At 35.2% G+C, this 13330-nt stretch overlaps 1 protein-coding gene across 1 annotated transcript in view; it reads left to right on the top strand.

Moving 5' to 3' along the window:
* The window catches only part of LOC134529107 (two pore calcium channel protein 1-like), a 70964-nt gene extending 59102 nt beyond the window's left edge, over positions 1–11862 (top strand). The window contains exons 11-13 of the mRNA XM_063362845.1: positions 4165–4466; positions 5672–5778; positions 10672–11862. Of these exons, the coding sequence (XP_063218915.1) occupies positions 4165–4466; positions 5672–5778; positions 10672–10881 (619 nt within the window). The 3' untranslated portion in view covers positions 10882–11862. The remainder of the gene's footprint in view (positions 1–4164; positions 4467–5671; positions 5779–10671) is intronic.
* Positions 11863–13330: the final 1468 nt, after the last annotated feature.

Consider the following 13330-nt stretch of genomic DNA (forward strand, 5'->3'; position numbering starts at 1 on the left):
AGTCACGTTCCTTTTCTGTTCTATTTTCTGCTTGTAACATTTGATACAGAGGCCAAGCGATATTAACAAGAGTATCCACTTCTAAAGGAGAAGCGGCTACGGAATATTTTAGTTCTTTTTTAGGAAATATTTCACTTTTTCGCTTTCCCTTTGAATACTTTTCTTTCGCAGCCCTAGTGGAACATGGTTTTCCCCATGTTTGTGGAATGTCAGTCTTCGAAGTAATTTGTTCATTATTAACATAGTAAATAACTGCAGCAATGTGTTTACAGTCGCATCCAAGTCCTGCCGGGCATGGGCAGTTTCTGTTTATAATATTTCTTCCACCGTCAACCTACGAAAACAAATGGACGGTTAAATAAACATTAACATTTAAACAATAAGCACTGAAGTATAAACGTAAGGAAATAAAATACTTACTTCAAGAGTGACAAGGTACGGTGGAAGATTAACAGACGTTTGCCGAATCACTTCTGCTTTTAATAGAGAAACGTCACCTCTCTTTATTTCCTTTACATTATTCACATGGCCACTGATACAAATATTTTTCCCTTTCGATAATTTATTCTCACCGAGGTTACTATTTTTAATCGGTAGGAAACCACATGTAGTTTCTATATCACACATGATTACAAACTGATTGTCAGCGCGCTGCGTGTCTCGGAGAGAGGCAGGCAGGTCGCGCGCGGCAGTCCCTCAAGTTGTTTCGAAAAGAAACACTACGCAGCGCCACCAGTACGATTTTCAGACCCGTGCACGGTGCCTATATCAGTTCCGGACCAGAAGGACTATGCTGTATTAGTAGAAGCTCTTGAGCTGAGGTATGGTGACCAACACATGGGCGAGGTGTACAGGACTGCCCTGAAGATGTGTCAACAGCGATCCTCAGAGACAATTCAGGAGTTTGAGGCTGACAGAGAGGCTTGTGCACCTTGCTTACCCACAGGCTGCTGCATAGTTATGAAAGCAGCTAGCTACTAGCACATTTATAGATAGACTCAAGGATTCAGAGATTCAACAAGCCCTTCATTTTGCCCGCCACAAGAAAAGCTGTGGTGCTTTTGTTCACGCACTGGAAATTTAAGGTGCCTATGTTGGTTCAAGAAACATGAGCATCAAGGCCAGGCAAACTGTGATAAAACCTTGCCATGAAGTGAATGCCAGTTCCATTACTAACGAAAGAAATATCTTCAGAGTATTAAGAAAGCTGTTTAACGTACACAACTTAGGAGGCCTGGAGGTCGCCCATGGTGCTTCACATGTTGAGAACGAGGGCTGTCCAGTGTGACTGCCTGAATCATGGGAGGAAACCCAATACAGGACAATGCTGTGATAACAAGATTGAACAGGAAAAGAGAACTAGTTCTAAGAATCGGTTCGAAGACAAGAGGTCGCCCATGGTGCTTTGCATGCCGAGAATGGCGTGACTGCCTGAATCGAGGGAGGAAACTGGAGAAAGGAGGATGGCGATGTGATAATGGGCTTAAGGAGGAGGAAAATTTGTAGGCTCAAGGAGCAGGAAGTTGCCGATGGTGCTTTCCCTGCCAGGGACTAGGGCATATTCATTGGAGGTGCTGGGAACAGGAACGTACCCAGAGGGACTGGGTACAGGGATAGCACAGCAATAATAAATACAGGACAAGGTCTAGAATGATCTCAAAGCAGACCTATGGTTCCGAAGGGTCCTCACCTGCTTGAAGTGGTATAACTAGGATGCCATTGCTCTGGGTGCTTCGGTTATCAAGTCAGCCCTGATGGTGCGGCACTTCAAAGGGGTGCAAGGCCATTCCGGAAGGGAGCTGAGGGTAATGAAAATGGCGAAACCAGTCTCTGAAGAGTGAAGTGAAGAGGGCGAGTGACTCCTTGGTGAGTGAAGGTGGACAAAGAGTGACAGGCTTCGTGTGTGAAGACTGGTGCATTGGAGACTGAATCATCCGATACTTTGATGGTGCGGTGGATGAGTGAGTAGTACGAGGCAGAGTGTTGAGACAGAGGTGAGCGGTAAGAGACGAGCAGAAGTGAGAACCACTTTCGAGCTGAGCTCCAGTGGGGAGAGTACTTGTAAAAAAGTGCGATAAATTTCTTGGATAGAAAATTTGGTTGTTACAACTTAATACAAGTAGTGTAAATATAGGTAATAAATAAAACTGTTGTTAATAAATTGGGCTATCCTTTTTGAACCTGTTTTCCCACATACACATCTGTTTACAAATATAACACTGTCATTATTAACCATCTTCATCCAAGGGGCATTATATTTTTCCTTGCCCATATAGCTATGGATGAAATGAATTAAGGTTAAGCATTGGCCATTACACTAGCTGTCATTAGCAATAAACAATTGGCACACTTCTTTTGAAGAACAACACAACTTAAATTGCCAATAACAAATGACTTCAAAGTAGTATTATTAAAATGAACATGAAACATTTGTTTCTTTATTATATGTGATATTTCCAACATTTATGTTTGCTAAAATGCCTTTAGTTAAAAACTTTGGAAAGGCTTTTAGGGAACTGACTTCATTTTAATCTTCTATCTCTGCCTGTGGAAACCCATTTCCAGGAAGCGAGTAATTCACACACTTGTTTGTAGCCACTGCATCGCCCAACAGCCGTGATTTGTCGTTTATGGTGTTTATCAGCAGGGTAACTCACCCACCAATTAACCATGGCTTTCGACCATCCCCTGGTGCATCTGTTCGGCATCTCACGGATTGGATGCTGCAGTAGCGATGAACACTTGCGTGCAGCGAGTATTTCTTCCACTCATATGTCAGCAGCCAGGGCGAGTTACCTCTCCTGCAATGCTATTTTAGTATCTGGATATACCAGTGTAAAGTCCATTAAATCAAGAATTCTTTGTGAAATTTTAAGAGTTTTAGGTATTTTTAAATAATGCAACAAGGGTACAAAGTATTTCACACTTTGAATGTTTGAATTCTTCAAATGTTTGAACTGATGTTGGCCAATCTTTTAAGTGACTATGAAGATTGAAAATCAGATTGTCTGACTACAAACCTAGTAATCTTTCAAATGGTGTAATCAAATTTGTTGTACCCTAAGTATATATTAAATTATTTGCATTTTAATACAGTAAGGTTGTGAAAAGTTGTAAAAAAACACAAAATGTGAAATCTTGTGAATGAAGTTACTAAAATGCTTTTATTTTGCTTTTGGACCATACAATTTATTTCTAGAGTAATGCTGTAAGGAACCATGACAATCCTGTTTATATATTTATTGATTGGGAAGTTGTGGAATTTGCTGTTTGCTCTCAAGAAGACTTTTCTTTAATTCAAATCTCACCATGAAGATTATTCAATTTATCATTTTTTCACCAACATTGACCACCATGCATTGGAAATGATTTCTTCACATCAACTGCAGGGAATAACTTAATGTATTGCAGGCTTCTTATAAATAAATTAAGGTTTTTAGTTATTGGGAAACAAAAGTCATCAAATTTATTGAGTTAAAATATAGAGTGGTGAATGAATAGATGTTTGGAATCATATCAATTACATATTAATATGTTAAAGGTTTTAATAATATATTTATAGATTATGGTGTGATATGTAATTAAGTTTTGTTCTTTGAATGATTCTTGTACTGATGAAGATTAAATTTAAAAAAATTTTTTTTGGACATTCGCAATTTCTAATTACACTGTGTGTCATAGATAAACCTTAACAACAGACAAAAAAGATTGGTGTTTATCAATCACCCACAGTGTAACCGGCATTGGCATATATGTGTGTGTTTATGTGTGTATGTGTGTGTATGTATGTGTGCACGTGTGTGTACAAACACACTAAAGTAATAAAAATTTTTAAATAATTTTTTTATACAGAATTACAGTAAAAATGATTCCAAAATTTGTGCTAAAGGCAAAACTATTGTTCTGGATATTATATACATTCTACTTGTCAAACCTGGATTTTAAATAAATATAATAACTTAAATATTAGGATTATGATAGTATACATTAATTTATTGATGAAATAACTTATTTGAAGTTAATTGAGCAATGTACTGAATTTTGAAATAAATTAATTATGATTAAAACTATGCGATTTAATTACTGCATATTTTCTGAAGTAGTTTTATCAAGTTTTGAAAGTGAATTTTTTCAAATTTTAATATTTCCTGTTCCTGGTTCCAGCAACTCAAGTGTCGAGGACTTCTACAAATGGAGCAGTAATGGAACTACCGCTCTCGGCTATTATTACCTGAATACTTTTGACAACATAGCCACCAGTGGAATAACACTCTTTGAGCTGACCATCGTCAACAACTGGTTCATCTTGATGAATAGCTATGCCATTGTTGTGTCTCCGTTCAGCAGAGTTTACTTCATGCTGTTTTATCTGTTCACCATGGTCGTGCTGACCATAGTGGTAGCAAGCGTGCTGGAAGCCTTCCGGTTCCGCATCCAGTACAAGCGACAGACTTCCAAGAGAGAAGGTAATGATAAAAATGTACCCACGGTGAGATTATTTTGTGTTATTGTGAAGTATCACCACTGTCAGTAGTTTGAAAAAAAAAATATATTTTTAAATTTATAGCTGTAGATTTTTATTTAATTCAATTATATGTATCCTCACTGATAAAATAAATCACATACACATGTTGGCTGTAAGGTCATTTTCCCTGAAACAATATTTCAAAAGAATTTTATTATAATCAATTGGTTACTTCAAGTGTTAGTGGTTTATGACTGTGTGATGCCGAGGTGTTGGCCAGTCGACTTCTCAGCCGCGAGTATTCTTGCATGTATTTAAAATTCAAATATCACCCAGGATGGGCTTTGATGACACATCGTGGCACGTTTGTGCAGTGGAGGATAAAAAGTGACCATGATAATGGTAATAACAGCATTGGAAAAATCTAAAGACATTTACATTTTGATAATTTGTATGCCTATTACGGTAATTGGGCATTATAAGTCTGTGTGTCATGTAGCATTTTATTGAATCCTGAATGCCGATCCGAGGGGTGCTAAGAACCATCTCATGGTGTTAAGTTGCCCATCCAACATCCAGCACATGACCAGTGTGTACCAGTGTATCGAAGCATGTGTAACTGTAATGGCACGCGCAGTCGGAAATGCACCCGGCCAGATTCGTGTTTATATTTTTCTTCTACGTGGTTTTATAAAAAAATGTTTTTGGTCCGTTTAGATTGATAAGTTTTAAGGTTCCTTTAGTGTCATATGTATATATGTCATGTGTTTTGTACCGCAAGGGTATCTGCACTGTTTCGCACGTGGAACCTTTATGCCAGTGCCAGGACACAGTCTGACCAGAGCCGGCCCAGGCCAGTAGCGTTACTTCTCACTCAACAGGGCCCTTGTAAGGCATTATACACTCTTGAGATGAATTCCTGTTCATCATATCTGGCAACACATTGAAACCCCTTATGAAAGGCAGTACCTCAACCTTCCAGAACAAGAGGACAAATACCAATTGACGATTTTGTTCCAACAACGGTGTGGGAGAGTTGTGAGATTTACTTTGTTTTAAATGAACTGTATGACAGCAAATCATATGTTGCCATTGTCATAGCGTTTTTCCTACTCACTGCCAATGCCAAATGTGCTTGTATTTATCGTAATATGTCAAATGTGTTCGAGCAGTGGTGTTGTAACTTGTGGTCTACTGACATTGCAGAGGAAAAGCTGCTGCATGAAGAGGTTCACGTAGAATGGGAGGAAATGCAGTCTTGGGTTCAAGACTTCCAGTTGTTGGAGAAGCTAAGAGGGGACCTGGTTGTGGGGGTAAGCTGTTACAGTCGGCGCCCTGTAATCCCAACATTCCTTAGCTATGTGCAGTGCGAGATCCGGCACTGGAGTTGGCATTTGTTAACCTTGACCACCGGTCGCACTCACTGCCCTTGGATCTAAACAAAACAAATAAAGCGGTTTGGCATTCTTGTATTGCATGCAAAGTTTGTGCTTATGATGTTATGGAGTATTGTTGTATATACAAAAATTAAATAGGGCTTGACTTGATGTAAGCTTTTGGACATACGCCATTGCTAATCACATATATGTCTGTAGAAGAAAACTAAAAAATACCCAAAAGACAAAAACACAAATTAAGCAAAAAATTGCTTTTGTCAACATGATATAAACACCAAATAATATTCCATAACAGGAATATGGTCAACAAACAAAGAAAAACAAAGAAAAATGGACTAAGATAACGAAAAAACCACCACAAATGATGACAGCACAAAAAATATTGAATCCAAAAAATTCAGCACAACAGTTGTAACGAGACAAAAAACACGACAAAACGAAAAGATGAAACAAACACAATAGTTTTCCAGGGCTTGTGAATAAATAATTTTGCCAATGCTGTTCCAAATTGTACACTGGGAAATTTCAAACTGACACTCTTATTAACTGGGGGCTTCACTTAAAGCTAGCTAAGAAGACTTATCTCTTCTTAGACATTTGTAATTCCTTGTTAGAACATTACAATAACTTGTGTAAAAAAAATTTACACAAATTAATGCAAGAGGTGCTGCTAAAACCAATTCTTAACAATGCTTAGATAAAATTTATTGAAACTGAAATAACTGAATTATAAGTCCAATATTGAGTGTACTAAACGAGATTCCTATAGTAGCTTGAAGAACTACAGAATGGGAACCCTAGGTTACTTCGGAATTAATGTCAGAAATAACCAATTGTGTGCTTACTTACTACATTCTTACATCTAAAGGTGTATGGACCATAATATGACATAATACTGACCTTTTATACCCACCAAGTTTTTCACCTGGTCCAACTCTGACTGCCTTGTGGCGCAAAAGGAAAATGGGTTTTCATAATTCTTACATCACAACTGCTATTTATTACCTTGTGACTAATTTACTTTTACATAGTATCTTGGGCATTTTACAATAACAACAAATATTAAAATAAATATTTAGAATTCAAATTTATTGATGAAAAAATTGAGACTGAATGTCATTAAAGATAGAGTGAGAATTTGAAACATATGCAAGAACACAAAACTTGAAACACTTAAAAAACTTGAAAAACAGACAAACACACTTTAAAATTATTCAATATTTTAATGCATAAAAGAAACATTAAAACTAGTCCAAATTTTTCCTGTGAAACTGAATAGCCAGTATGATAGCACAAGCTAGTCAATAGTTCTTACTCGCCGAAAAATGTTCTCAATTCAAAAAATATATATTTACAATTTCTGTTAAAAAATATCTCCAGGTTATTTCAGATGAATTAGTTATTGCTCCACGAATTTCGTGTAATATTTAAATTGTAGGCCAGTAAACATGAATACAGAGGGAAGATAACTAGAAACAAAACAACATGTCCAGCAATCCATGAGGGATGGCTACAGGAGGTAGGCCTATAACAGAGGGGTAGGATAACAACTACGAAGGAAACATGTTCCAGGGGGCATGTCGATTGCAGGTTGCCACCATCAATGCTGAAATCCAGAGATTTGGTTGAAGATGCTTGAGGTTTAGTTTACCAGAATACCACCTTTGGGGTATTGTAAAACTGTGGAAACTAATTATATCCATAAGCATCTACCTATTAAACTGGAACTTTGGATTTGACATTTGGCCAGACAATATCTTCTATTAATGTTTTCACCATCATTATTCTTGTATGGTGTGACTTTCTGTTCATTGGTGCCTGATACACTTGAGCTTTACAAACTTTCAGAATTCTTGGTTGACATATTCTAGGTCTTCATCATTTTCCTAGCAGTCTGATTTTCAGACGTCACCAACCTTTGCCATGTTCTTTCGCCTCTCCCTTGGAACAGCAAGCACCTGGTGCAATGTGTGTGTGTTTATGTGCCCGGCCATTTGCGAGTGTCCTGTGCGTAGTGCTAGTAGTAATAACAAAGATAAGGTAAAGGGCTATGTTAGGGCTTTCAGAAGAACTAAGTTTTACTGATATAATAAGCTGTATAATTGACTAGTGAACATTTTTTAAAGCTTTTCACTGTTTTTCCTGATTTATTCTTCATGCTTATTTTTTTACTTCCTTGTTACATTCGAGATTGGCCCGGCTAGACAACCAAAAATAGTAACAAACACATTTAATACTTGAAAAGTTATTGTTATGAGTTGAGAATTTTGATAATTATTTTGAAGTGAGTCTTTTCACCAGAATTTTAGTTGCACTATATGGCTTTAAAAAAAAATATATATATATATATATATATATATTTTAGTTTTACTTAAAAGATAAAAACAATTGTTTGAACAATATTTTAATTTATTCTTTGTCACAAACAAAAGTTGGCTCCAAACTTACAGTTTCCATGTACAGATGGCTTCATTTCAATTGGTGCTTATCGCTCGATCCTGCATATAAAAAATAATGTCCCTCAATAAACCTTTTAACCAGAGGTACAAAAATTCCCGTAACTTTCCACGAGGGGAAGGGGGGGGGGGGTGGCTGACCAGCGTTCAATCTGGGCTGATACCGAACGTCTGAGGTCAGTTTAAAATCATAAAAAAAGTTCAAAAAGTTACCTAAAAATAAAAATGTTAAAACTCGGTCTGGGTCCCGACCAACAGGTGTGAAATTTGCAGTCTCACCGACTTAAATCATGATGATGTGAGTTGCCGACAACGCAACTGCACGTGGTGACAATCGAGTGACAACTAATTGGACAGCAAAGTTGTCTTCCCTTTCAAAGGTGAAAACAAAAGGAAGCAACCCCGTGGGCCAACCGACCAATCGTAGGACAGGATCGAGTACCTGAGCACATAAGGAAAATGGTGTTCTTAACAAATTTTTGTTCCGCGAAAAACCGGAAGGGCACATCACACCACAACTTGGGACGGTCCTGATTGGCTGCCGAAATAGCTTACATCGACAGTTCTAGTCTGCTGCTGCGCAGTTGTGCGCCTCCGTGACGGGTTTTCCCAACAGCACACTTCAAGGAGACAATAAAAAAAATTGGTTGTCTGTAAAGTCGGTTTACGGACGATAGTTTAACGTAACAACGTCATAACAAAATATTGATGAAATGATTGCATACTTTTATGAATAAAATTGAATCATTTTTATTGAATTATTACTATTTTGTATGGATACAAAGAAGGAGTGAGATGAAATCTACATTTTAATTGATAAATTTACTTTTATTTGCACTAATTAATTCAAATATGTTTATTACTTTAACGAACAGATTATTTTAACTAGTTATAACTTTTATACATGTTTGCTATTTAACTTCTTCCAATCTGTGTTATTCTGTTAAGGATAGGACGATGATACGAAAAGTAGGAAACGAATGGGAGTGTTTTAAGTTTAATGTGCCTCGAAAAAGTCAAATTGATGGTTGTTCCAATCGAGTGGAAGAGAGATAGATGCGGCGCAAGCGTACAATGAGTGTAATGGGACACAGCGTAACGGGACAATGTGCATTACGGGACACTTTTTCGTGCGTGCAGCCGGTGTTCATCGATTTATTAGACTTTGTCACGTCAATAACTTACTGGCACCACTGTCTTTCTTTCCTTTCACAGAGTTCTAGAGACATTGACTATGTGACCCATCAAAAAATTCAGTTATAAAATGATATAAAATATTATAATGCAATAAAATTTAACATTAAAATATAACAATTTCACACTTTCCTAAACTGTAAACCAGACAATCTTGTCACATTCCTGTAAAAAAAAAAAAGTATTTAAAAGATTTTTCTGAACAAGATAATTACCTAAATTCATTACCAAATATATATTAACTACACACCATTCTGAAAAACCAAACCACTATAACCTTAAATCATTATCAGCCGTTTTGCTTCATTACAGAAAAAAAACAGTATGACCCCTACATTATGATACAAAACAATAAATTACCATGAAAATCGGGGAATGGCATTTGTCTGTAATATATAAGCGCATGCTGTTCAAATACAGTTACTAAGTTTGTTTATTGAATACTCCCTTCAACTGGCAATGGCAAAATAAAACCAAAATACATTAAAACTTGAGGTAGAATTTAACTAAAATAATTTGTAACATTTCTTAGCACAACTAAACTATTGTAACTAATAATTTTTTTCATTAAACATAAATAATTATGAACTAATTTGGGATGCATTAATTTGTTAAGTGTTTACATAAATTAAATTCCATATAACTAGCTTCCACTGCTAACGCTTGTGTCTAATAAAGTGGCTATGTCTTTGATTCTGAGAACTATATTTTCTTGCCTAAAGTAATTTGTGTGAACAGGAGTTTAGGTATTAAGGATATCAACTTGAGTGAAGTGTGACTACTGCAAAATATTTCTACTGTTCTGAAATACTTGGTTATTGAAAAACAAAATTAATATGTATACAGATACTTGTTGAAAATAGTCACATAAAAATCATGTTTGACCACTCCTCCAGTTGCCTGTGAAATCTTTTTCAGTTTAAAACATTAAAAATTACAGTAAAACCCTCCTAAAAAAACCACTAAGAAAATTTCCTGCAAATAAGTTTAAAAAATTTAGCACTTTACCCATAAATACATACATTTATATCCTGTTAATAAGTCTACTTTGTTGGTACATAAAAAATTTTTTTTAACAGTTATGTATTGCTGTAATTTGAAGCAGTATCAACAGTTTCAACAGCGAACTGATTGTATTGTACTTGTCTGTAAATTCTAGGGCACTGCTACATTCATTGGCTGTCGACCAAGAAATCGGGAAGTGCTGCAGCAGCGGATGTACCGTGCTGAGATTGACGAGTGGATGAAAGATGCAGAGATGACAGAGCAGCTGGCTGAAAGCATCCCAAACCCAAGGGAAGACGAACATCTCATCACTCCCGGGCAGCCAGTGCTGACATATCAACAACCTATTTCCATCAACTCCTAGCTTCGAGCTATCCAGATATTTACAGTAAAATAGTTACTGTTGTCGGTGTGGGGACACATGTAGCACGTAAATAGTATTGTGACAAGAGCTTTATTTCATACTTATTGACAACCATATATACATATTTATATGTACAAAAAATTATTTATTTTATCATTTTAATGGATAACAATGACAGTATTACTTTTAAACTGCTTTATTTAATTTTAGCTATTAATTTTTTTAATTTAATGTGTTACTATTGTGTTAATTTATTTATCATACCAAAATAAATGGAAATCAAATTTCCAAGATGGTTAAACCATAAGCAGAATATTAGGTAATTATATGCTAGATGCAATGTTATGAAGATTTTTTTTTACATTGCTTACCTTTACTTTTAATAATTGGAAGTGCAAATGAAGAGGAGTTAGTTGAACTGAAGCCACTTTGCATATAAGCAGTCTGAACCTTGAAAATGTGTATAATCAATTTTTATAGGATGTGCCGTCAAATCCTTGTACCATCAATATCCTTCTGATGTTACCAAGACCAGAAAACAAGCAGTAATTTTGATGTTTAACCAGTTTAACAGTTGTTAATTTTAGTAGGTGCGATGAAATCAAAATAAGAGTGCTATTTATTAAATCAATGATTATCAATTTCTTTTAATACTTATATCTCAATCACAATCATAAATAAACAGCATCACAAATGTTTTCGATGTACTTAAATATACAAAGTATATTTTTTGTTAATTCCTCCTTAATTCTCTCTGTAACAATTCATATCAAAACAAGAGAGAGCTAGACGAAATTTAAAATATACTTGTTTTGGCATAGCTACAGTCTATAGTAAGGCTACTTGATGAATTTCAACCCTTTTAAAATAAATCTTACCTAATAGGAATACTAAAGAACAGTTACACCACTGTTATTTAGTTATTTATTTTATACTTCCTTCAGTAAAGTAAATACCTACTTGAGCAACTTTTGGAAAAAATTAAATACAGTAGACTCCCGATTATTCAAGGTAATGACTGGCAAGGGGTCCACGGATAACTGAAAAACATGGTTAAAGCAATGTCAAAAAAAAATTAATTTTTTTTTATCCTGACTATCTAGACAAACACTGTAACACCCGTCCCTCAAAGTAACGCCCTAATTTGTTTCAGTAAAACTTAGTGCTAATCAAAACAGCGCTAGTCACAAACCTTTTTTCCATTAGGGAGTATTTTAATCAAAATAATTTGTTCACCAAATAGAATAGTGTGATTGCTGACTACCATTTTAATCAAAACACTACTCCTGTTAAAATTAATTTACAGTACTAATACGTATCTAAATACATTTGAAGTAAATTTAAATAAATGTTGAATAATATTTAGAGATTAAACAAACTAAAATTGAATTTAAAAATTCACTAACGGCATTGTTTACATATTAGGGCTTGGGCATACATTTTTTCCTATGTAGGCACTACCAACATTATTGAGTTACAAAATAATAATATTATTGATATTATTTAAGTTCTAATAAGAATTTAAAAAGCATAAACTTAACATTTTCTATTATTTGAAAGATTATTTAACCTCTAAACGTAATTCCCGACTCTGCTGTTCACTAAATGTGTGTCTGCCATGATTTGCCACTAGAAATCCTAGTGGTACGAGGTAAACTAACCCGAAAGCTTCTGGCTTTTCTCTCCAGAGCTGCTGACATGTAGGATGGCGGAATATAAACGTTTGCTGAACACTTGGGCATCGTCAGCAATAATTATGCAATGAAGGATGTGAATAGCTACTAAAGAAAAGCAAAATATTGTTTGTTGATTTGTCATATTAATTTGTTGCATTACTAATTCATTGCATTTTATTTAATGCTACTCAAGTGCCATTGCTATTGTGCATTTATGGAAATTTAAAAAAATTATTTTTGTTTTTATGGTTTATGATAGTGAAATATGGCACAGTTAACCCGCAAACCGGATAACCCGCATCCAAATAATCAGGAGTCTACTGTAGTAATGGTAAGAAATCAATTTAACAATATCAAACTACTATAAATATATTAAAATATATTTAATCCTATTTGATTTTTATACTATGCATAAAATTAGGATATAAGTTTAGCATAAATGTTTTTTGCTTCATTTAAAATTAAAATAAGTTAAATTTAACAGTTTGTGCAATACTCATGCTTCCTCACATATTTAATAAAACCTCCAAAAAAAGGCTACAGTTAACAATGGTTAAAATGTAAAAAACGGACTGACACCATTTTAAACAAGTTGATTCTCAAGCAGAAGACTAATCATCCATTTCTGCACATATTTATTTTCCAGCACTTTATAGAAATCAGAGAAAATATAAAAATATGTCACTACACAATTATTTAATTTGCATTATGGCTACTAAATTGGGGCCTTTTACACATATCTCAATTTGCTGCACACATTTTGCATAGGGATC

This window comes from Bacillus rossius, chromosome 2 (genome assembly GCF_032445375.1).
Source record: "Bacillus rossius redtenbacheri isolate Brsri chromosome 2, Brsri_v3, whole genome shotgun sequence".
In the NCBI taxonomy this organism is placed as follows: domain Eukaryota; kingdom Metazoa; phylum Arthropoda; class Insecta; order Phasmatodea; family Bacillidae; genus Bacillus; species Bacillus rossius.